At 39.6% G+C, this 26627-nt stretch overlaps 1 protein-coding gene across 2 annotated transcripts in view; it reads right to left on the bottom strand.

Annotated features, from left to right (window-relative positions):
• LOC103475326 (fibroblast growth factor 14-like) overlaps positions 1 to 26627 on the bottom strand; it is a 52241-nt gene that overhangs the window by 7009 nt on the left and 18605 nt on the right. Inside the window, exons 1-4 of one of the 2 annotated variants that reach the window (XM_008426863.2) lie at positions 24260 to 24978; positions 15227 to 15337; positions 8798 to 8901; positions 6973 to 7105 (exon numbers count right to left, since the gene is read on the bottom strand). In XM_008426863.2, the coding sequence (XP_008425085.1) occupies positions 6989 to 7105; positions 8798 to 8901; positions 15227 to 15337; positions 24260 to 24452 (525 nt within the window). In that variant the 5' untranslated portion in view covers positions 24453 to 24978 and the 3' untranslated portion in view covers positions 6973 to 6988. Of the gene's footprint in view, positions 1 to 6972; positions 7106 to 8797; positions 8902 to 15226; positions 15338 to 24259; positions 24979 to 26627 lie in introns of those variants that run through there. The other variant, XM_017303603.1, reaches the window with a different exon arrangement.

Here is a 26627-nt window from a genome sequence, read left to right as displayed (position 1 = left end):
TATATTGATTCATAGAAATTATCAGAAAAATTCAATAAATTCTTTATTTTAGAGATATTTTGATGAGACATTTATCACAAATTTATTTATCTTTTTCATTACAATTACAACTTATTGAGAATTATATTAGCTACATTTCCATTCTAGTCTGTCTTTCTATGTGACTCAAACTGATTYACATTCAAGGTTTGCACAATTTTTAATAAATGTATGTAATATTATTAGAATATTAATTAAAATGTGACCACATTTTTTTGTCTAAACTTATTCATTAGAATTTTTTATTCGTTAGAATTTAGTTAGCTTTATTGTGTTTTCTATACAACGTYCAGGTATACTACTGTGCTCTACTGATTTTATTTGCATATTTATTACATCCTACATGAATGAATACTTCAGGGTCATTAACACACTGATTCTTAAGGATAAAGATTGGCTAAATGTACAAATATAAGCTAAGGCATCTGAATTTACTCTATTAATATTGATCTTCTCTCGTAACTTTCTCCAACTCTGGATGTGAACGAAGCAGCAGTAGGTGCATGACCAACAGGGGTGTGTTGCAAGAGATGCGCACCAACTTTGTTAAACTCAATTTCCTCTTTCACCTTTCTTCTCACATGCTCCCACCTAACACCYAGGGACACACAGTCGTCTCCTTTCGTCTCATTCACACACGATCCCAGACTCATCAGCACTTCTTTTCCCCCCACTTTCCCCAGCATGCTTCATAATTATCACATAGCAGCTCATTGCACACAGCGCCATCTGTTACTCTGACGCATGCGCACCCCAACGCAGCAACAAGGCGGTGCCAGATGCCGTGGATTTTGAGTTAATAAAACCTAGCATGCGTGGCCAAATCTGCAGCAACTGTTTTAAATAAAGGGGATAAGGAATTAGCCCTAAAGGAGTATTAATCTATTATCACGAAGCAACATTCTCATGCAAAAACATTATATGAATATAAATACTCTGCGTTTAAGCTGGAAAAGATTTGACTTCTTTTTATGCCAAAATGAGAAATCATCTGTAGCCCAAAACATATTTTACATTATTCTGTGGCTCTGAGGATGATGCTAAAATGTATTTATGAAAAGGTTGGATGGGGCTGAATTAACTGGAAAGTGGGGATGTGAATCACAGCTGCACAATACATTGTGAAAAGATCTCCATCGCAATATCGCTGTTTATCCCAAAAAGACCGTTTGGAGTGCAAGAACTGTTGGAGAATATATTCCAAGTGTTATGAACTTGCATTTTTAATGCTAAAGTATTATTCAGCCAGCTGGACAGAGTCCCTTACACTGGACTGCATGCTTGTTGCAGAAAAATAAATTTTTGTTTAAAGTGTCTTGTAAAGTTGTCCTGCTGGGTACCTTCTGCTGCTGCAACAATTTTCAGATCTATTTCCGAAAAATTCAGGGAACAATGCATTCGTTTACCTTCACTTCACAATTCAAATGTATTGAGGTTTAAGGATGCAACGTGAAAAAACGTTGAGAAAGCTTCAAGAGGAATGAATGCTTTATCAAGGCACTGAATACGTCCGTCCCATTGTATCTTATTTTTATGCCTACATTGTGTACCTGTCCGTGGGATTAGTTGCTTTTGCTCATGTTTCTCTCCTTTAAATTCAGACGAAATGGATAAAATGAATGATCACTGAAAGCATAAAACACGAATCAGCTGCTGGGACATGAAGCAGAAAGAAAATGTGCTGACTTCTGCTAGCCGACACCCTGCTTTGTAATATTTTTCCTTCCAGTTGGAAAATGTTGTGCCCTATCCCGAACATTTTACAGAAAAGACCACTGACAAGTGATCCTTGTTTCTCTGAAGTTAAAGGCACTGCGGCCTGATCCATATCGACATCCTGTCACCTCCACCATACCTCGATCGGGCGAAGGAAAAACTAACCCCATTTGTGTCCAGTAAACAAGCAGTTCACTTCATATGAAGTATAAAAAGTCAACAGCAGAGCTGCAGTGTGGAGGCGCCCTTGTAACGTTTAATGAGCATCTCTCCAGCCCGGCCACGCCATCCTTACCTGCCAGGACCAACGGAGCAACCAATTAAACATAAAGCCGCGCTGACATCAGGATGAATTAGACCTGCCGTTGATGATTTATACATTCGTTATCATGGAGCTGCCAGGACACCAGTCCTCAAGCTGGAACGCGATCAAACGTTCTCACTTTTCCTCTCCGTGTGCAGCTTTGGAGGGGACTTCTGCTGTGTGCGAATGGAGGGACTCCCCCTCTTCAATTATTTACAGGAAGCCCTCATGCATCTGTGACTTTCAGCGACAGGCTGAGAAAGCCCAGCAGAGCGGCGCAGAGCGCCGTTAGTCCTCTTCCCAATTACTATTTTCTCTTCCTCTCATCCCTTTACAAACAATGTTTCCTCCTCTCAATCCTTCCTGGTTCTTTTCCAACTCCCTCATCTGTTTACACGTTTTTCTTTTCCTCTTTCAAATCTTTTCTAAAGCAGTTTTTACCCTGCTTTTTCTTTTCCTTTCTCATATCTGCTCCCTCTTCGTACCTTTGTTCCTCTCAGCTGTCACGTTCGTTTCCCTCATTTGACCTCTTCCCCTCCTGCCCGCTTCTATTCCCCCGTCCCCTCAATCACCTATCCTCTCATCTCATCACCTCTTGTCCCCTCTTGTCATCTTCCCCCCAAAAAAGAAAAGAAGGGGGAGGAAGGAGGGATGAAGCAGGAAGTAARGGACATCGGTGGATGAGTGTGAACTCCTTCTGAAGAGTCAGCATGGAAATAATTCATATTCTGCTCCATCTTACCCACATCGCAGCTCCTGTACCTCACCTTCCCTCTGTTCTTCGCTGCTCTGCTTGCTCTTCACCTCCTCCTCCTCCATTTCTCTGTCAAACCTCGTCTTTCATACTGTTCTCCCCGTCTCCTCAGAGTAATTTTGCTTTTGATTTTACCATTTTCACATCTGCTGGTCTTTGCCGCAATGCTTCTGGCAAGGACACCGAAACACATCACTGTCAAATTCACTCAAACTGAAGGAATATTTGTCATTTAGGCAGATTGACAGCCTTAGTGATATTTTTTGTTGTTGCCGTTTTCCTAATTATTAACGTCAAATGAGGTCTTGACTGTTCTTTGCTACATTTAGTGGCACCACACAGCAAATTCAAAAGTGTTAGATTTCCAGTGCAAGTGTTGTATGTTAAAAATACAGAGGTAATTCAACAACATGATTGTTAGTGAGTGTTAGTTTCCCTAACACTAAAGAGTTCCAAAGAGTAAAACAAAAAGCAATCCAGTCCAGTGTTGATTTCTAAATTAACACCAACAGTAACTCAATCCGCTGCTGATTTAGAAATCAACATCAGACAGTTCCTCCCACAATTGTAACATATTTGTGACATCGCTTCAGGGAAGGAGCTACGGGTGGGGGGAGTTGCAGCAGGGGGGACCTAGAGGGGGCCCACATGGGAGGCAGAGCATGCCTTTAGAGATCCATTTTTTTTTTATCACATCTGAACTGTAAAGAAGAGCCCTCTCCTGATGAAAACTGTATACAATACCCCAGTAGATTATATAGTAGGGTGCCCCATTGTTGACTCATGGTTGCTAAAAACATTTCCAGACTGACTGATTTTAGTGACATAGTGGATGTAAATTATTGAATAAAATGTTGTGCTACATGACTGGTTTTATTTTCACTCTTATAGTTAACTTTATGACACACAAAACTACAAATKAATTGTCCTTATTGTCTCCAGGTGCATTCTGGGTAAAGCTTGTCACCAGTGGTGGGAAGTAACAAAGTACAAGTACTTCGTTGCTGTACTTAAGTACAATTTTCGTGTATCTGTACTTTACTTAAGTAGATTTAATAATGGGTACTTTCTACTTTTACTCCACTACATTTTACAGTAAGTTATCTGTACTTTCTACTTCACTACATTTCTACAAAAGTGTTGCGTTACTCGTTACATCCAAGTCGCATTGCTCTTTATTTCCGTTAAAATGTGAAGTTCAGGGACTTAAGGTGGCGCCGTAAAATCCAAGCAATAAGGGACTTACGTGTCTGTTGTCACCCATCGCCTCTACCTTTACTCGCACGTGGCTCTGAGACATGTGCAGTGGTTTCCTCTGAGCAGGAGGTGATGTCTGTCTAATCATCAGTAATATAATAGCGCTACATAAATTGATATGGCGACATGTAAAATCAGCAGCGCTTCGCTTTCACAGACGGTGGGACTTCGTCCAACTTTTAGCGTCACTTGGAAGGAAAGCTTAAAGAAAGGTCAGCTCCGTAGACCTGATGCTAGCAAAGCTAGCTGTACAGACACACATGTTGCATCTGCGATGAAAAAAAGTTTGTCACTCATGCACTGAATTATTGTGTGGAGGTGTTRACTGAGGTGTCGCATATATGGGACAACGCTGTGACCAAAGTGCAATATAGTGATATGACATTCAGGAACAATCCGATGCTTCTGGACGGACGGATATTTACTGATTAAATTTATTTTAGCTCTAAGTATTTAATATCTAGTTTTTTTATGGGAATGTGGATCTTTCAGATCAATTTGAGAAGTAATTTTGATAGGTAAAAGTTAATTTTTTGTGTCACGTAGACCGCGGGGTGCTGGTCTTGACTTGGTCTTGGGTTGGTGGTCTTGACTACAACACTGCTACTGGCTCCTTGGTTGCCTGTCCTCTCCCATCCACCTTCTTTCCATCCCCTTTCTGTTGGATTTCTTTAAAAATAGTTTCTTTAAAAAAGTGAAGTTCATGTCATGTTAGGACAGGAGACGAGATGTTTCCATCCCTGAATTATGATGCATAGAATCACATATCTAAGTCTAAACTATGTTACAGAGTAAACTCAATAAAAACATGCTTCATGTGGCATTGTTCATTAAAATGGCACATTTCTAATGTATTAAAATTAAATACGATCGGTACMCTTAATGATATTAGCAATTAGGTAATCCATTCAGCAAGTACTTTTACTTTTAATACTTAAGTATTTTTAAAAGCCAGTACTTTTTTACTTTTACTTAAGTACAAATGTTAATGTGGTAGTTTTACTTTTACTTTRGTACATTTTTGTCTGTGTATTTGTACTTTTACTTAAATAAATTTTTTGAGTACTTTCTCCACCACTGCTTGTCACCAATGTCATCATCAGTCACTTCATAGACATAATATAAAACTAGACCCTGCATTGGCTGCTCCGGCGCAGGAAATACGGCGGCCATCTTGGAGCGGTATACCCTCCTACTTTGCTCAATCAAAACAGCATAAGATGGCTGAGCACTGAGGGATATTGTTGTTCGGATCTATGGATTATTGATGTGAGGGCTCCACAGACAACATTTCACAAGTAAGATGGACATATTATTGTGTATATATTGTGATTAGAATATTACTTTACTGTATTTATGTCCACCGGCAAGATACCAGCTAATATTAGCTACAGTGCTTGGTGTAATACGGGTTCAGCCCCGCTATGAAGGCTAACTGAGATTCCGTAAATCTAAAAAAAATTATTTTTCTCGAACATTGACTTGGATTATCTGACACAAGAGCCTATGTTAGAAATGAAACAATATAACACATATTATCAAACTTATGTGTTATAACATTCACCAGCAAAGTTTACACAGGTGGTAAATTTATAAGTAATTCTTTCACTAGTAAGATACATCCCAAATCTTCCGTTTTGAAAGTTTCCTAAAGACACGATGTGAGGAAGAAGTGGGAGATATCTTTAAAGAGAGACGGATTCACTGCAGCATGGATGAATCACACATAGGATCTCAGCTGCTGAATCACTCTGAAGCTAGAACTCGTCGGCTGGAAACCAAAAAAATAAAAATTACATACAGACAGACAGACTCAGTATTAATCATTATTTATTTGTGTTTGTATAGTTATATAAATATGTATTGATATTACTAAATAATTTATTAAATTATGAACGGCTGTGTGCTTTTTATTATGCTCATCATATATCAATATCAGAATATTCCATTCCTATTCTATTGTTATAGCCACTAAGCATATTTAAATATGCTGAACTATAATACAATTGTTTATAAATGTAGCTTTGATAGATGTTTGAATATGGTTTCTAGTAACAAAAAAGCGGGTTATGATCGATTAAATGCGCTGATACGTCATTGTTCCTGCTAAACACATAAGCTGAGCTCCAAGATGGCCGCCCTAAATCTCGTCAGCGACAATAGGCGAGAGCGGTCCATGAGGCGTCTATCCTTATATTATGTCTATGAGTCACTTGGCAACAAATGTCAAACTAGCTAGAGCATTTCTACGGATTACGTTAACATGTTTTGAATTTGTGTCGTTTCATCATTAGTGACCAGTAGACTGATGTTTCTGTTCTTCTCTTGGTTTGTTGTACTTCATGTCAGATGGACTTCAAAATAACATAGTCGGTCTTTCTGGTGATGAAACTTGTTAGCTCCGCTGTTGCGGACATGCTGTGATGACTTACAGCATGTCCATGTTGTAAAGTTAAATTATTATGAGCTTTATTATTTGGGCCTGGTCATTAGCCCCGCCCCCTGGCAGACGCCGTCTTGTTCCGCTACTGTAGCAGTTCTCAACGTGGGCAGTACCGCCCCCCAGGGGGCGTTCAGAGGACGGTAGAGGGCGCTGGCGGAAAATTTTACAAAAGGCGGGCGCTGGGATTCCTTTGGGGGGCATTTGGTCGAAGGTAAACTTTACACCTTATATTTATGTGCATATGTTTTGGCAGTTCTGTGATCATGTCAAAGCAGCAACTTATATTAAAAAGTGTTTTATTTCCGTTTGAAAGCTGCACACTACCATGGAAGGAGAACAGAAAATCGCTCTTATAAACATGTAATTACTAAAATCACGATACCCTGACTTTGTGTCCCTCTGAAAAATGAACCCATTTAAATAAAGAAATCCCTCCATGGGTGATACCTCGATAGAGAGCGTTCATTTTATAGCGTTAACACCAGTGCTGGCTATGCTGGACCGTTGGCTTGATCTGTCCCATAGGTGTCAGACTCCAGTCCTGGAGGGCCACTGTCCTGCAACATTTAGATGTGCCGCTGCTGCACCACACCTGAATACAATAATTAGGTGATTAGCAGGACTCTGGAGAACATACAAAATGAGGAGGCAATTGAGCCATTTGACTCTGGTATTTTGTACCTGTGGCATATCTAAAAATTGCCAAAATGTTTTTTCTTTGTTAGTGTGTCATGTTGGTGACTGAAGCCTGTTATGATGACTTCAACACATTTCTTCAGACAGGTTGGCACGACTTTTAATGCTGTCCAAAAATTTTTCTATAAGCTGACTAATTTCTTTAGTAATTATTTCTGACTTTTTATGCTTTATCTTGTAAACCTGGTGGGCAGAGTAATTTGAATGAAGATCATGGTGACACACACAAGTGAGTCTGATTAGTTTTGCTCATAATTCTTTTTAAAATATGTATTTATTATCCTAATATTTCTGCTATATTTCCTGTTTTTCCTTCCAGGCAGGAAGTCTTCCTCCTTCATGTTGGTGAAAACAAGAGCAGCACCAAAGACACTTCACCATCAGTGATCACAAAACCATCCATGGCTGCTTCCAATGAACTTTCAAAGCACACTTCACCTTCAGTGCAAAGTACTATGAATGTATGACCTTTGTTGTATATTGCTGTCAGTGCTGTTTGATGTTTTGAAATAAAAGTAGATTATATTCTGCAAATGGTGCTGGTGCTTTTGTAGATTCAAGTGGCTTCTAATGTCTTTTAAAATGAATTTGGGGATTATTGATGGCCAATAGTTTCTGAAAAAAAAAGGTTTTAATTGCTCTAGTGGCTTTTATTTGGTAGTAAATTGACAAAATGTGGGTAATGAGAGAAGGGGAAGACTGGGAAGCGAACCCACAACAGCCGCATTGAAAACTAGAGCCTCCATATGTGGGTTGTGCTTAACACCTGTGCCACCACAGCACACCCTGCCAGTAGTATTTCAAAACTCAGATTTCTATGTTAATATATACTTTACACTTCTGTGTGACATTAACACGTTCATAGTGTTAACTTTTGACAAAATACACTAGTGTTGAGTAAGTCAACACTGTTTAATTTCAACTACTGAGTGTTGATTCAACTATATCACAAATGACACTTTCAAAAGTGTAATTTCTACACCATCCAGAGTGGACCAATATAGACACTTTCAAAATGTTGAATTTAACGCTGTATTAGTTGACTGAACACTTCCAAATTTGCTGTGCAGGGATGCCACTAAATGTGGAAGGTGCTGCATATACATTTGGAATAATGTAATTTTAACTGCTTACATTTTTTCAGATATTTGGATACAACATCTTGTAAACTAATCAATTTGTTACAACCTTTGTAAACCCTTATTTGGTGAACTAAATAAGTTCTAGTTTTCGTTTGAATTCAAAAAACAAGAATATAAAACACTTTCTGACATTCAATAAGCCACATCTCTCCTTTGGAAGCTCAGGTAATTTCCAAATGTCGTCTCCCACCTCTGATCACAGCTTAAGTCAACAGATGCATCATCTTCAAGCCCCACTGGCCAACAACTCACCCTGGTGGATAAAGCTGGGCCGATATTTCCGTTTGTGTCTAATTAAAGTCCCCGAGGGGACCGCAGCGCATCTAAAACCAAGAGGAACCAAACGCGGTTCTCGGCAGAGCTGAAGACAGCAGCTGTGATGGCGGACGGTGTCCGTTAGCAGCCTCTGATAAACCTGTCTGAGCGCGTGTCGCCGGTGCACTCACCGAGGAGTAAAGGTGACCCTCTCCGTTCATGGCGATGTAGAGACCCGTCTTGACTGATTGGATGGCCACGACTCTCAGACCCACAGGAATTAGGTTGAACAGAGCTGAGGACAAAAAACACAAGAGGAATTAAAATGGAAACTTGTTTTCTAGATGCATTAATGAATGTTGTTGCATTTTATATAGTGCTGTCGATCGATTAAAAAATTTAATCAGATTAATCACACTCTCGCACTGTGATTAATTAATATAGTTAACTTTGTAACCTTGAAATGTAAAAATGCACGTTTTCATTTAAGAAAATGTTTTACCGTCTCAAACCAAACATTTCAGTTTTCCATGATTTCATATTCAGGGTGAAGTCATTTTGTTTCAAATGTAATTTAGAAACTTTAAATTGGTTGTGCTTCGGTGGAAGACTACCTTGGTTTTACCCAGTAGTCCATTGTGGTATTTTTTTTTTTTTTAAGAATTGCTTTGGTGCTACAGGCCTTTATTTGGCAGCAATCAGACAGGAAGCGGACAGAGAAAACGATGGTGAGAGACTTGCGGCTAAGGAACCGAGGACAGGAGTCGAACTTGTATTGAGGTCTATATCCATATCCTCTGCATAGGGCATTCATTCTAATCACGGTGTTTTTTAAACTAAAACTTTTTGTCGAGCACATCAGTCTGACTCTCCTCACTCGTCTTTTCACTCGCATTTCCCAGTCTGTATTGTTCAGCACAGTACAAGACCGTGTAATGCCCTGCTTTGAAGATACCCTCTGCGGTAGAGAGACTTTAAGGTCAAAATAGAATAGGTAATGCTATTAATCTGCATTATGCAATATTAACACATTAAACTTTTTAGATTAATCGCATGCAGCCCTAATTTTAAAAGAACAGGAAAAAAAATCTGACGGTTTAAGACTTCACTAAACAATCTCAACTAAAACGGGACTGAGGTTTTCTGATTGGTAGAAAGCATCCAATCATGAAAACATTCAGTTTTCAACAAAAAATGACTTTTTAAACTTGACAATAGAAACAAATGTGCGTCCCAGGAGATGAAAAAGTCAGGACTAGTTGTACCGCCATTAGTTAAAATTATTTCTCTTTTCTTTTATGTCTAGCCCATTTTAAGTCCAGTTCTGGGTGGATTTAATGGTCTGTGTTGGGTCATTGTCATGTTTCAGGGTGCAGGTCTGTTGATCAGAGGTGGGAGACGACATTTATTCTTTATTTATTTATTTTTAACATTTTAACCCTCTGATATCCAGTAAAACTCATGTTGGATTCTGATGAGCTGGAATAAAAACATAACCACACCAAAACCAAACATTCTGTACTTTTTTTTCCACAGAATTTTTGTTTTATGCTTCCATGCTCATCTCACATGAAAGTTAAACTCATGCAGTCTTTTTCAAGATGTGCAGGCATGTATGTTCGTATCAAGAAAGAAAGAGTCTGTTATGCATCTAGCAATGACATTTTAGGGGTTTTGGACTCTTCATATAGCCTGTTCAAGTCTTCTTTCAGGGTGAAATTGMTTGAACAGCCACAGGTGGCCATGTTGGAAGTTGTTTTCAGCACTTTAAGTCCCTCATCAGACCCCTAAGCTGCTTTAATCTCCTCTCTGAAGGCCTCGGAGAGCTCTCTGGGTCTGTTCGCTCTCACTTCAACAGTTGGAAGAACCAAACTAAATATCTCAGGTTAAAACTGAGCAATCTTACTTTCAAATGTGGTGTACTAATGTTCTCCATGTTTCTGTTAGGATTTGCTACTTAAGAGGGAAGAAATGTGTGGCTTTCTAATTTTTTCCACATGAAAAAAGTATACAGTTTTACTATATTTTACTTCAAATTATTTATTTTTTTTAGTTGTATTTCTTATTTATAATACCTTAATGCCTTGGGATTGTCAGAAGTGACCCTATTTTTCTGTCCCACATGATACTTTGACAAAGCTAATTTAGACTTTATGACATTTTAATATCACTCACAATTYATGTAATTTAGAAAGAGGCTCAGTAGCTCATAACCCCTGCAGGTCAAGTCTAAAGAGCAGCACTCTGTGATGGTACAGGAACAGACAGATCTTTGAACTGCAACCATAATGTCTTGAATTATCTTGTGTCAGTACAAAAACTTCATCTTTTTTTTTTTAACCCTCTTGACAATCGCAGAAGTAATTCTCATAAAAAATCTAGAAGAGGTCATGAGTTGTTGAGTGATTTTCATGGTTCAAAAGAAGAAAATCATAGAATCTTTCTTTTTAAATAGAGATGTTTGAAGCGTTACAGCAGCAGCTTTGAAAATAAAAAAGAGAAACTCATGTAAGAGAAACCAACTGGTAAGAATGTTTAAACTCTCAAGTTTTTTTTTTATCATTGAAAGCATCGTGGTAAGCTACTAGGTCACCCTAAGAGCAATAGCCATTAGTGTGGAACTTGTAAATGTGTGAAAAAGACTCAAAGTGTGAAAATATTAATATAAAGCTGTTAAAAACAAAGTCAGGGGGAGAATGCAATAAGGTATCTTAGATAAAACTATGTTGAACTCAACACCAGTAGTTTSTTCARGATGCAACTTAAAGAGAGTCACAGTTTAGAAGACAACAGGAAGGCTACTCTGGTATAAAAGAAAGGTTGAACTGTTTCTATGTTTGAGCTTTCAACCTCATGTGATAGAACATGCTGGATTCAGAAACGCTGGTAAACTTTTGAAAGAGTCTATGCAAAATGCATACAGAGACACAGTAATGCTAATTGCTCTAATTACTAAAATGAGATGCAAGAGACRGTTTAAAAYTTGGATAAGTGCATCTCGTCATTCWCGGAGGCGGTTTCTTCATCTGTTCCTGGTCAGTTTTAGCATCTGAGTGCAGTATTTCAGTGCATTGATGGAGCATCGTCCCACATGAAAACCATTGTCTTCTTCAAAGATTTTTCCACTTCCACTGGGTTTGGAAGTTGATTTATAGTCCATCTTGAGTCTGAAAAGGTCCAACTTGCTCATCTTTAATAACATCAGCACATACCAGTAAGCCTTACTGATGTCTCAGTCAAAGTGGAGCTGGGTGTYCAGACACACTTATATCATCAGTCTGTAACACCTTTAAAAAAAAAATCTGTTTTCAGGTATTTCTTGGTCCAGTTTTGACGTTTCATCTCATGATTCTTGTTCAGTAATGGCCGGGTTTCAGTCTTCCTCGTCTTGGCAACGTCTCTGAGCTCTGAACATCTTGTTCTTCTGGGCTCTCCAGGGAGGTTGCGGCTCCTATTTTTTTCCATCAATACATTTCTTGCATCCCTGTTGACTATTTTTCAATAAAATGCTCGACAGTTCTGTGCGCACGGCAGAACAATTTGACACAAGAGGGCAAAATCCCTTTGAAAAAAGTTGGTTAAAATTTTTTTTTTTTTTTTTTTCAACCATTCCCTCTACAGAGTACAAGCTGCCTGGAAATTATGCACAACACATTTCACCTGATGAGCTTAAATCCAATAAGGATTCACATTTCCACAGATTGGAGTTGGAAAATATGATCAAAATGTTCACTTGCCAAGTAACTGCACTCACAGTGTACTTCAGCTTATGTGGAAACCCTTATATCCTCTCTAAAAATGAGACTGCACATCAGATGAGGTGCTAAAATTAGGGTAAAATGTCGCGGGACATTTTCAAATAAAATTGTGGGGACAGTTTAACTCTTCTGCTTTGTTTGCACACAGCGATCCAGAGAGGGATGCTTAGCGACGAGGTCTTTCTTTATCCTCCACCGCATTTCTTGTACATTGTGTACTTTGTTCAAAAGAGGTATTCATTTTCAGAGATTTTCCACATCATTCTGACTAGATGAGGTGCTGAGACCCCTTTTAGTAGAAAAGCTTTGAGACACAACATTAAAACTGACATTAAAACGCTGTAATTTAGCTGTCTGTTCATCTGACAGACTGAAAGAAGAGAAACGTTCAGCTTTTAAGACACACACAAAAAATATAAAACGATGACGGGCAACTGGAGGGAGCAATTTTTATTGTAAAGTGCCAAAACAACAGGATCTTTCTTCTGTTCTAGTCGACTGCTGTTAGCTGCTGTAAGCAGCTTTTAGTGCCGAAATCTTCTTATTTTGCTGAAATTTTTGGAAAAATAAAGAAGCACAATTGATATATAATTTATAGAAACTAAATACAAGCTTCTCTTCATCATTTCTTTACAAGTCAAGTCTCCAACAACTGAAATAAACATTTCCTAACTCTGCATTGCTGTATGTTAGGAATCAAACCCTTTCTGTTTGTTCTTTGGCCTAAATTACCGCATGAATATTAAATAATTATCTTCCTATCTTTTTTATTAAAGGGCATGTTTTAACACTTAATGCACTACACAAAAAACTAAATAGCTAAATATTATTTTTGACATTTTCAAATGTAATATTTACCCAATTAGAAATATGCATCTATGCATAATTGAGTAAAAAGAGAGTAAAAGCTGGTAATGTTGAATTTTATAAATTGGAGGGTTTTCTTCTCTTCACTTTGAGCTGGAGAATTTTTTATAATATTTGGAAATCATAAAGCTGCATTTAAGACACTTAAAAATATATATATTAATTAATCTATGGCTTTCTGCACATTTTCCATCAGCTGTGCCAATACATTTTGATTAATTTCATGCAAAAAACCAAGACTATAAAAATATCCAAATTAGACACAGTGACTGTGAAAACAGAGAATGTGTTTGTTTTTCTTTGCAATCAAGAAATGATTACTACTGCTGCTCTCAGTCAAGGTTCTAAGAATTTAACGGCATCCGTTTTCAATGTTCGGACAAGATGGAAGAAAAATGATGGATTATTATTTTTTGCATCTTGTGAAGACTCCAGCAACAACAGTACTAAAAAAACAACTTCACAAAACACAATAAAAAAAAATGTTTAAGATGATTACTCATATTTTGCTGGGATTTAAAGTTAAAAAAAATTAAGTTGTCCTATTTGGATACAAAAAAAATAGGKAAATTCTGGGAATTATGTTTGATTTAGACCCTTCATAAAAAGAAAAATGTACAAACTGGTGAGTATAACTGATAAAGCTGCAGAGAGTCGACAGAATATAAACAGACGGACTGAAGATTTTGGCCTGATAGCAACRCCAACATGGGGATGACTCCTTGGACCTGTGAGATTTCTGTTCAGAGCGAGATTTTCTCTAAGCTTCAGTAAGTTGTCCTGAAAATACTCCAAAAGCTGACTTTGTAAATTATCCATCAATAACTCCTGTCTGACGGCTGTAAGTAGAAAAAATGCTACGGAAACAATTCCTTGAGCAACCACTTTAAAGCAACTCCATAATAAATTCAAACTTGGGGAAAAAAAAAACTCATTGCAGCTTTTGGTTTGATCATTCACCCTGAAAATAAAACAATGACTCAAACCAATCACTAAAAACCCAAAGTTCATAAAATTTGTTCCCAAGACCTGAACTGAATTTGATTACCGTATTTTCCACACTATAAGGCGCACCGGATTATAAGGCGCACCTTCAATGAATGACCTATTTTAAAACTTTTTTCATATATAAGGTGCACCACATTATAAGGCGCATAGAATAGACGGTACAGTTAGGGTTGCCACCCGTCCCTTTGTTCCGTACTCTACAAATGTGGATGTATAAAAATAAAGAAGTGGTCCCTCAGTACTTCATATAGTAGGCTGCCCCAGTCATTGTTTCACTCACGGTGTTGGTGTTGCGATATTGTGCCCAACTGCTTTCTGGGTAACACAGACCAACCGACACCCTGCTGCCGCAGTCTCTGTCTCTCTTCCCCCAACCCACCAGGCTTTAAATGTATAGGGGCTGGTCCCTGGCTAACCCTAGTCTGAGCACCCCGGATKAATATCTAAAGCCACTTTGTTGACATAAAGAATGTCAACAAAACAGTCTGACTCAGGTCGGCGAGGAGAGCCTTCCGCGACTGGGCCGGGGCGTGGCTGGACRATGGTCACCCTTCTCCGTTCGCGCACAGCGTGTTCGTGGAGAATGTGGTGCTAAATGACCTGCAGACCACCTGATTATCAGGTCAGTAGGTAGATAGGTCAGTCAAACTTTATTAACAAACTGACAACTATTCCAGCATGCACCGTGCGCTTCTTCTTCTACAGGCGAAAATGAAGTCGGCGGCTGCTTACCGTAGTTGCTAGACCTGTTGTGGCTCAATATTGGTCCATATATAAGGCGGACCGGATTATAAGACGCACTGTCGGCTTTTGAGGAAATTGAAGGTTTTTAGGTGCGCCTTATAGTGCGGAAAATACGGTATGTTGGAACAAAAAGTCCAACAASCTCATCTTTTAGAGCTAAACTTGCCAAAAGGTAAAAAGATTGATTGATTGCTTTTTTTTTTTATCATCTTCTACAAATGCGTGTTTGTCTTGTGCACTAACAGGAGTTGGTGCTGTCATCTTTGGTCCCGTCCAGACTTCCATCCTGGCCCATCTGGAGATAGAAGCCTTGCCTGCAGAACAACCTGGTCACTATGCCCTTCAGCTGCGGTTCTACATGCAGAGAAACACAAACGAGACAACAGATACCGTTATTCACACTTCAAAAAGAGTTTGAACCAACTTCAAGCGGGACTTGGACTCTAATGCACAATGTCATCCTGGAAGCACCATGGAGGGCACCTTTGTGATAAAACACCTTTTTAAAGCAGCACAATGTGACCACATGCAACCTCCTGCATCCTGAGGGATTTCCTTTGGAAAGTCTAGTCAAGCACATCCAATCCATTACAGGATTCCTGGACTAATCCGTCCTTCGTGGTCATTGTTCCACTTGAATAACATTGATAAATTATTTCTGAAGCTTTGATGCTAAAGTGCAGCCTCGCAGCAGTTTTGAACATACCCAGTAGGCTTTGTGATTGTACAGTGTATTGATCTACAGGCGCAGGTATCTGTTCCTTTATCACAGGGTGTGAACGTGTGCAAAAAAAAAAAGAAGAAAAATGAGAAATGGGACAACCTGAAATTCTTAATCCCTCTTTCCTCAATGTAAGAAAGGCTTTTCAGTGTTGAAGGAAGAATTGGTGAGATTAAAAAAGTGCGACGTGACTGAAATGTGTGTCTGTGGGCTAATTAAATTAAGTGGAACAGTAAAGCATTGGGGTTTTACCTCATCTGCACTTAAATTATAGTCAGATTTATATCAGGAGAAAGTGGTTAACAGTGTAGAAACCCTGAAAACAACAAAAAGTGAGACTCAAACAATTTTTAAAGGAAAAAAAGGAGAGGAAACTCCGGCTGCCAGAGTCAGGGTAAAGGGCACCTTGAATGTATCTCGGAGAAATAATCAACTGTTGAGACGCTCTCAGAATCAGGATGGATGAGAAATGACACATTTCACATTTTAGGAGATCCCAAAATCGTGAAATCCAGATTTATAATGATAGTCGGTAAAAAGAAAGTGCAGTCTCTCATTTGTAAGCTTCTGATTCGATTTTTTTTTTTTAATCAGCAGGTTTTAGATCTTAGTCTGATTTACTGTAATCTGAGTCATCCTGATCTGAGTCACTGATCTTTTACTGTCTGGCATGTAAAGAAATAAGCAAAACAAAACAACACCAAACGGAAAAGACGTAAACCGGTCACCTAATATGGCCGCTCGCCCAGATGCATGTGACCACGCCCACGGTCTCCTCGTGAACCTCACCATTAGTGACTCTGCAGTTATAATAATGAGAGTGGGAATCCCCTTTGAGTGTGCGAGAGACACAAGGTGAATCATTGACGGTACACCCTCTAATGCACAGAGACAGAAAAGAGCTGCGATTGACCCAGTTTTTTTTTTTTTTTTTTTTTTTCAGGAGGGGCGCGAGCCGAGCGTGAGGGGTGTTTTCCGTCTTTGAGGGATCCATCTTGTGCAGCAGCAGGAGGAGAGAGAAGCAGTGATGCTCAAAACCAGCACTTCCACTGCAATTCCCAGCGCGCTGCTTGGTGTGGAGCGTGGTGAAGTCAATAAAAAAAATATGATCCGGCCAAGAAGAATAGTCGATTCATCCAGTAAATGCACATTAAAAATCTTCATCTTTTTTTTTACCTGTTTTTATTTAGAAATTATGCCAAATCATTGATATGTACATCTCACTACCAAGAAAGAAGAACTAAAGCAATGAAGCAAGGACAGACAGAGGGAAAGAAAGAGAAAGAAGAGGGTCAGAAGGATGCAAGAGGGAGAATGAAGAAGGACAAAACAGAAGGACACAATGGAGGGAGAAAGGAAAGGTGCATGAAACCACAAAAACACACGGGAAAAAGAATGGATGAAAGGATGGAAAAAGGAAGGGCAAAGGAACAAAGAAAAGAATAAGAAAGACTGAAGAAAAAGAAAGACAAGGACAGGACAGAGGAAAGAGAAAAAAAGAGAGGGAAGGACACAAGAAAAAGGAAGGAATAGACCAGAAATGATACATGGAAGAAAGGAATGCTCAGAGAAATGATAAAAGGAAGGATCATCACAGGGAATAAGACAAGGAAGGACAACAAGAAGGAAGGAAATGACGTAAGAAAGAAGGAAAAGCACAAGGGGAGAAAGGTTAGAACAAAGGAATGATATGAGGAAGGAGAAAAGACGGACACAAAGAAGGACAAAACATTTAGATAGATGGAAATCTTACAAAAATATCAATTGTGTTTAAACGCCACATTTAAAAACAAAAAAAGTTTACCAAAGTGTTTCAAAGCATAAAAATATCAGCCAAATAAAATAAACTAAATGGCTAGGATAAAAACAAAATTAATGACATGATCAAACTAAAAGTTTGAACTCAAGCAAAGACGGTAAATTTTTAGGCCGGATTTATCAAATGGTTGCAGAACGAATATTAAGAGTTAGATTCCCTCTGTTCTTCAGTCGCAGTGCGCTTCTGGAGTTATACGGTTCAAGCAATTTAGTTAAATCAATTTTTAACTTTCAAGGCAAGTCCAAGGAATAAAAGAAATAAATGAAATCAACAAGAAGATGGACAGGCAGCCAGTGCAAATCAGCAGACATGATTATGCCTTCTGATATCTGTTAGGACATTTGCTGCAGCAAAACCAATGATGGCTTTCGGGGTCTTTTTTTTTCACAAAATAATTTGCTTTAGCAAACTGATGTAAATGAGTAAAGCTGCTCTCAAAAGCTGTCACTTGCCTACTACTAATAATACTTTTCTAAAACATATTTTCATACTTTTCCAGATGTGGAAAATGCAGAAATCCAGTTACATTCTCTCCCAAACTGTAAAATTCACTATTGTCTTGTTACATAATGCATCATTAATAACATTATTAGGAGGAATCATAGAGGATATTTCTGTTTCAGAGACACATCTAGCTCACCCTCTGGCTCTGTTCAGATCCCTGGGTTTTGTGATAAAGATTAGTAGAAACATGTTTCAGGCTTGTTGTTGTGACTCAGCCAACAGAAATCTTCAAGGCTACAGTTTCTATAATAATAATTTAAAAATAGAGGTTTTCTTAAAATTGGTTTGACGTCTTAGCTCTTGGCTCACAGTGTAGTGGCCTCTCTCCGCTGAATATTAAACGTAATACATGGCAACAATTTTTTTTCTCTCAGTGTCAAGCTGGAAAGCAAATAAAACTCACAAATAAACCTGAAATTGTTGTGAATCCATTTATGCAGACGATGACTAAAACACCAGTGGAAGATGAAGTAATGTCTAATGGTCTTGTTTTGAGGTTTTATTATTTACTACAAATAAAAATGTATTAGATCCTAGCTGGTGCTGGCTTTAGTTGCAAACAGAGTGGCAACTTAAATTGAAAATTTAGCTGGTAGCTTAAGATACCAACTTGATTAAGCTGAACTCTGTGGTAACTTAAAATATTTTGTTTTATAACCAAATCTTGACTCTCCAAATGTTCCTCCCTCACCTGTCTGCTGTGCTCCTTGAGCTTCATTAAGTAGCTCTTGCTCGCTAATGTTCTCTAACAAATCTCAGAGGCCTTCGCAGAGCCGCTGGATTTATACTGAGATTAAATTACACGCAGGTTGAACCATTATCCACTTTTTCTTCCACTTCACAACTAAGCAGTGTTTGCTTTTGGTCCATCACAAAGGAGACGAAATTCAAAAACGCTTCAGCTACTTAGATGTTTTTCCAATGCTCTTTTCGGGAGTCCGCAATGGTGTGTGTAATGAAAACACAAATGTTGCACGCAGTCCTCGCATTAAATAAGAAAGCAACAACTTAGAGCAGCAGCTTTAAAAGCTTATTGACCTTATGCACTCCTAATTACAGTGGGACAATGATGAAAGGTAATGAAAACCCCCGATACACACATCTAATTTAGTTTTGATTGCACCTCTTCTCTGTTTTCCAGTGGTCAATTTTTTATCTCCTCATTTCAAGGCTAATGAAGCTACCTAGGAGGTCTCATTAACACTTTCAGAGATATATTTGACTTGCCGCAGCTGTTCTGCCCAGCAGATGACAACCTGGGCTGCAGTTTTCACAGCTCAGTGTTCCTGGCAGACCTTCCGCTTCCACATACAGGATTTTAAAAAAATAATCTGACATTAATATTCAGACTGATTCTTTGTTCTTTACTCTCAAGATGTTATGAAATGAATGCTATAAAATAGTTAAAAAGAAGATTTTTAATGCAATTTGAATTCATGTTTATTGGTTATGTTCCTTTTTTTGGGAAAATAAACATAGATACAGTGGTGGGCACTCTTCTGCTAATAGCAAAGCTGATTTTTCAATTAATGTTTTCCCATTTTGCTAACTTTGAAAACATTTAGCGCACTTAGCACTTTGTATTTACGAAAAAACCTACAGTATTCCAGATTACTTTTGTTTTCAACAATTGTTCTTTTAAAAATATTTTTCTGCCCTGGTAGGCTTCTTTCATCCAGCTTAGTTCCAGTGTGTAGCAAGAGGTGGGAGAGGGGCAGCGATGCTTTACTCTGTGTTACATTCAACTGGAAAAAAACTGGCCGATATGAAAAACTAAAAATGAATTTTACTTGCAGGAAAGGACTTTTTTGTTGTTGTTTTGAAAATGATCCCTTTCCAAAAACTCAATACACCTTAATACCAGCAAATGGCATCAAGGTATATTGAATACCAGGAGTTAAATCCTGCTGGATTTATTGTAAGATATGAATTCATTTGTGCACATTTATGCTGCCACATTTTTTATGTTTTATATGTTTTCCCTCATTTTGTTAGATCAGTTTAGCAGGATAACACATACGTATGAAAATGAGTTAACAATCTCAAGTAGCGTAAACGTGGGTCTTTACACACATGCATCCATTCATCCACCTGCTTGTCCGTTTGATCAGAGTCAGACTTCCTGAGTAACCAAGGTGAGATTCCCACTCTTCCCAGTATTTCCCGTGTCCCTTTTTTTGTTACTAGGGAAATTCCCATCCTCATGTTGCCATGGGAACAGTCTCGTGATTCCAGACTGTTCCAGAGAAAGGGTATTCCCCCATCCACACGCTCACACACTTACAAACACACACACGCACACGGATTTGCTCCCACGTTGCCCGTCTTTTGGAGACAATGTGATCTGATTGAATCAGTCAGCCAATCAAGGCTGCCACGCGGATTTGACATATTGCGTTGTCTGTTAATTCGTCAACACGCGGCGCTAAACGGCGTACAGAGTGGTGCCTCATACGAGCGAGGCATTAAAGATCGCGGCGCACACGGCATCTTGACAAACGAAAAAGCACCCAAGTGAGGAATTCATGTGCAGCACCCATTTTATCCTCATTTACCTCGGCTCGATAAGTGATTACAGACACACACTGAGATGTAAACGGCAGATCTGGAATGATGAACCTGAACTAATGCCAAGAAAAGATAATGATCGAATTCCTTGCAGGTCTGCAAACAATCTTTATGCTTTTGTATGTTGTTCCAGATTCTGAGACTTCGGTAGGAAAAACACCAATGTCATTTATTGATTATGCTTATTGAGCAATTGCATCAAATTCGAGGCAAGGGAACGCCCTGTCCAGACAGCCTGTCACAGACCTGACTCTCCCTGGGTTACATTAATCACCAGCAACGTCTTTAATGTGAAACAATTTGGTTTGGCTCTCCAGTCAAGGCATTTTTATTTCAAGCGATTTTCTTTTCTTCCACCTTGAGTCAAGTTTCCGTTGCAGCATGAAACCGGAGAGGAAGAGCTGCCTTTTAACTTGGCCTTTGACTCGTGTTCTTCCAGAGAAATGCGCAGGTGATCGGGGTCAGGGAGACATGGGCGCCCCTTTACATGTCCTGACTAAATACCAGGTCAGGCTTCAGCAAGCTGGACAGTTTGCTGGTTCAGAAAAACATTTCCGTCTCCATCAAATACTTCTGAGGCCATTTTTGTGTGTTTTTTTTCCTCCTTCAAATTTTCCTCTTTATTTCAACGCAGATACTTTTCCATACTTTTCATCTCTGAAGAAGCAAGTTCTTGTTTCAGCGCATTACCAATTCCGCCTTCACAGTCTCCACAGATTTTATACAATCACGGCTATGTGCAAAAAGCTGCAGAACCAGACGAACTGTTAACCTCAAGACTCCTCGTTAAACACAAACATGGATTGGATTTATTGCAGCAAAATCTGTTTTTAAATGCTCTTTCCACTAAAAGAACGAGCATAAAATTACTCATAAAATACTTGGCAGGAGTATTAAAACTAAATTATTTAGTTTGAATGCAGCAACAATCCTGTATGTGTGTTACACAGTAGATTACAAATTTGGAACTAACAGTGAAGTGAAATCTTAAAAGCGTGGCATGCATTCATTTTCAATCCCCTTTTCTATGATATTCTTAAGAAAATCCAACGCAATGTTTTGCAAGCATTCTTGAAAGAAGTCCTGCTTGATGTTGCAGGTGACACAAATATGCAAATAAGGGGTCTGGTCTAGATTGATAGGCATGCACGCGACACGGTGGGGGTGGTATCATGCTGTGGTGGTGTATTTTTTGTCCCCACAACAGGGATTGAAACACTGGTTAAAGTTGATGGGGGTGGAAAAAAATGCAAAAAAGTATGAGACTGGGGCAGACGTTCATCACAGATCTAAAATAGGATGGTTAGAGTTATAGCATTTAGCCCAGTCAAAGTCCAGACTCAAATCCAATTTAGAACATGTGGAAGGACTCCATTCAATCTGAGTTAGCTTGAGTCATTTTGCAAGGAAGAATGAGTGAAAAATCTCAGAAGACTTGCAGCTGTAACTGCAGCAGAAAACGTCTCTTCAAAGCAACTGACTCGGGGTTGAGAAAGGCACACTTTACCTTTCAGACTTCTGTTGGATAGAATTTTGAAAACCGCCGATTATTTCCCTTCCACTTCACAATTACGCACTTCATTGTGCTGCTGAATCACCTAAAATCCCCATAATATAATGAAGTTCGTGATTGCAAAGTGAGAAAAAAAAATCCAGGGAGGAAGAATACTTTGACAAAACGACACAGATTTGTGTTTTTCTGTTGCCCAACTCAAACACGATATGAGAGCATTTGTGTTCGTAAACCTGTAGCTATTTCACAAAGCAAACAACGAGGCAGTTCATCACCTCAGGCTGTCGGAAACAATCATTTCCACATTGTTAACATTGTCCACATTTAATTGATAAGGGAAATTAACAATTATTTGCCACGTCTAAACAAATCTCTTCTTTTCCTCTTCTGCAAATAGGTCTATAATTTAAAGCAGCAAACGAGCACCGGATGTGTTTGTAGCGCTGGAATTTCATTAAAAAAATTATAATTATTGAGAGAGGAAAGAAAAGCAGAAGACCCTGCCCAGTGGAGAAAAGAGGACACGGTCTGGGGAAGCTGCTAGAAAGGTCATTTGGCGCCTCCTTCCTCTTACCAGAGCATCATCTCTTTGATGTCACGCACTTTCATCAATGAAACTAAATGTAAAACATAATTTTCTATCAGAAAATCTTTTCTACAGACTGTGAATCCCTGTCTGACGTGGTTATATAGCTGATAGATTTCACCTCCCGAAGGTGTGACTCAGCCAAAAGAAATTTCTTAAAGCTGAAAATTAGATTTTTGATTGAGGTTTCGATTATGCTTTTATGCAGCCCCAACGGCGCAGAGATCAAGTTTGTTAGCAGCTTTTGTTTCAGCTAAAATCTCACACAAAATTATATAAAAAAATAAATAAAATAAGTGAATTGACTAAACTGAACTAATCGATATTAGTCCAAAATCTTTAGACGGCGGACAGGGATGTTGCCGATTTTTCTCATGCACACACAGCAATGAGATTATTTGTATATATGTGGTTCTTGTGACTGAAAACAGGAGCAATGGAGAGCTTGAAGCAGAAGAAGCAAAAAGAGGTGGAGAGTCATATGAAGCTGGAAAAGGAGGATGGAAAGATCTGAGGAGGAAAAGATGGAGGGACAGAAAGACCTCAGGTCGAAAGAGGATTAGAGCAGAGCAAGAGGAGGAGAAAAAGAAAGGGGGCATGAGGAGGAAAGGGAAGAAAATTTGAGAGAAAAATAGGACATGAAGCTGGGAGGAGGCCAGAAGATAAAGAGAAAGGAAAACTAAGCAGGTAGGACACAAATTCCCTTTGTTTACTGTACTGAACCAGTAAGAACCAACCCATACCAACACAAATCCTTCCTCTTCCCTCCCGTGCCGTACACCATCACCTGCTGGTTTCCAACACAATCAGTTGATTAGAACAGCACTCATCTCCCCGACGCTTCCCATAGCACACAATCACAACATTCTCATTAAGCTGCATTCATTCCTGTGGCATATGCAATCATTCCTCATTCCTGACGGGGGCTGGATCCAGACTGTGATTGGAAAACGATCAGCGGCAGTTCTGGATACAAGAGCCGAGCTTGAAAAGGGTTCATTCGTCTTCACGTGTATTTGAAAGAATCTCTATTTAGTGTATATATAGATAAATATACTGTCAATTTTCATCAAATAAATATATTGCAAATAAACTCTGGGTACAACAAGTGCTTGTGTCGCCCCCTATGTGATGCTGCCCAAAGCGGTGAGCCATTCCACCCAAAACTATCACCATGGAGGGAAGTCTGGGATTTGAATGGAGCACATTTTTGACATTTTTCTTTTCATCACAAGATGGAAAGACAACAGTTCACGCAGGGTTAGTTGGTAAAAGGAGAAATGAGGCAATTTGTTGAGGCTGAATCTTTAAATTATGAGTTTTAGAGTGTGAGGCACACAGACACTCAAGAGGGGGGTTGAGACCAGACAGACTAATCTGTGGCTTCAATAATGGATGTACCTGCAAACTAGTGAACCATAGGCCACTACAACACATGACTGCGTGCGTGTGCGTGTGTGTGTGTGTGTGTGTGTGTGTGTGTGTGTATGTCAGAGTGTGTTTGTGCACAAGCCATTTGGGCGTGAATGGAAACTAGATTTGTGCGTGTGCGTGCGTTTTCACACCTTGCCTCCTTAGCCTCCTCTTCTTCAGCCCGAATATCCGGACTTTGGAGAAGATGTCGACCAGGTTGCCGTTGCACAGCCCCTGCTTCTTACCGGGGCTTTTCCGCCGCCGGTGAGCGGTCGGTCGGTGGGCGTGTTGCTCCCTGGCCTGCCGCTTTTGGCGGATCAAACCGCTGGCGATGGCAGCTGCCATGTCTCCGCCGAAACAGACGACAGGAAAGCGACGCCGTCTCCGTCCGCCGTTCCGGTCTGTTCAGTGTCCACCGGAGGGGACGGAGCGCAGACAAAATTCAGACACGGACCCCCCCTCCCACCCCACCCCCCCAAAGTCTCCGCTTTACCGCCTATAACAGCCCCATACTTCAGTTCCAGCACGGTAAAGTCCAGAATAGGTCACAGCATCTTGTCTGCTGACTATCCTTCAGGCCATAGGTTTGAGGAGCGCGGCGGGGTACCTGTCCGTCACGTCTCACCGGTCTGTCTGTTAGTCAACAGCTGTCACTGAGCGGCTTCTTCAGCGCTAAATTCCCGGAGCGTGTGTGTCAGTTCGTGTTCCCATAGTCAACAGGCGAGCCGAGTAAAAAGACGGAAGAAAAATCAGGTTCAAAAAGCCCGAGAAAGCAGTTATGTCCTCTTCTGTGAGCAGGTCTGTTTGTATTCCGCTGACTGAAGAGAGAGGCGCGCGCGCTGGAACCGCGAACCGCTCCAGCTGCGTGGAGTGAGACAGACTCACCGGAAACAGCAAATCCGGTTTTTCAAAGTAAAACGTAATCGTCTCTTTCCGACTCAATTTTTAAAACTTAAATGATCATTTCCGAAAAATAATTAAACTATTCCACACATTTGTTTTGGCAATTGGATTAGCTCATGATAAATCAGTAATAAAATAAATAAAAGATAAGTGAAAACATTACTTTTATTTTAAATTTTTATGTTTAAAGGGGCAGTATTATGTATTTTCAAGGCACAAAGGGCCATTTTATAGCCTAATTACCTGCCTTCGGTTGTAAAAATGCTGTTTATATCAGATATGACTTAAAAGAAATTTGACTTCATAATTTAAAACAAGGACATAGACAGATTTTATTGACATTCAGTTGTACATTTTATGTACATATTGAACAAAATTTTGTTGAAAATTCTGCCTTGAAATTGGGCCTCTCTATCTCTTTAACACTTTTGCTCTTTCTGAAACTCCACCATCAGAAAGTCATCACATCGCTCCTCTGTTAACCCCTTAACAACACTTTTATCTTTGTCTGAAGGAGCTGAGTGGTGGAGTCGACCGGTGCTCTGTGAGACGGAAGCTCAGAAGCTTGAAAACTCCAGCTCCGAGGAGGATCTGAGCCTTGAAGGCAGGGCTAGGTCCACCCAGGCGTTTTGCATAGCTGACATTGACATTGAAATGAAAGAATTTCTCAAACATGCATGAACAAGTCTGGAGCAAACTTCCAGCAAACTGCAAAGATGCAGAAACACTGAATTCCTTTAAGTCAAGGCTAAAAACCCACCAACTTAAAGCTGCCTTTGGTTAGTAGAAAGTCTAGCACTGCTGAACATATTGGATGTGTACCAGCTTGATGGCTTGATACACTCCTGATCAAAATCTTAAGACCAGTTAAAAAACTGCAAGAATTTGCATTTTGCACTATTGGATCTTAAGAAGGTTCTAAGTAGAGCTTCACAATGTTAAAAGAAGAAATCAGCGTAAGAGACAAAAACTTTTGAGCGAGGAATTAATTGAAAACTGCATTTACACTCAAACATGATTTTTTTCAGCTGATCAAAGTTCAAGACCATAGCTTAAAAAAAAACCGAAAACCCCTCAAAACAGAAATCAAAGTGTCAAAAAAAAGGACTCAGTAATGAGTAGCTCCACCATTCTTGTTTATGACTTCAAACAATCGTTTAGGCATGCTTGATGCCAGTGTTTCCAGGAGGCTAGTGGGAACGTTGCTCCAAGTGTTGAAGATGGCTTCACGAAGGGCATCCACTGTCTGGAACTGATGTCCATTTTTGTAAACTTCCCTTGCCATCCATCCCCAAATGTTCTCAATTGGGTTTAGATCCGGGGAACATGCAGGATGGTCCAAAAGAGTGATGTTGTTCTCTTGGAAGAACTCCTTTGTCAGGCGGGCATTGTGAACTGCAGCATTGTCCTGTTGAAAAACCCAATCATTACCACACAGACGAGGGCCCTCAGTCATGAGGGATGCCCGCTGCAACATCTCCACATAGCCCGCTGCTGTTTGACGCCCCTGCACAACCTGAAGCTCCATTGTTCCGGAAAACGCACCCCAAATCATCAGGCGCCCCCACCACTGTGCCGTGTAGAAAACATCTCAGGTGGGATCTCCTTGTCATGCCA

This window comes from Poecilia reticulata, linkage group LG2 (genome assembly GCF_000633615.1).
Source record: "Poecilia reticulata strain Guanapo linkage group LG2, Guppy_female_1.0+MT, whole genome shotgun sequence".
Taxonomy (NCBI): domain Eukaryota; kingdom Metazoa; phylum Chordata; class Actinopteri; order Cyprinodontiformes; family Poeciliidae; genus Poecilia; species Poecilia reticulata.
The sequence above is the reverse complement of the archived record's forward strand: the minus strand, read 5'-3'. Positions and strand labels throughout refer to the sequence as shown.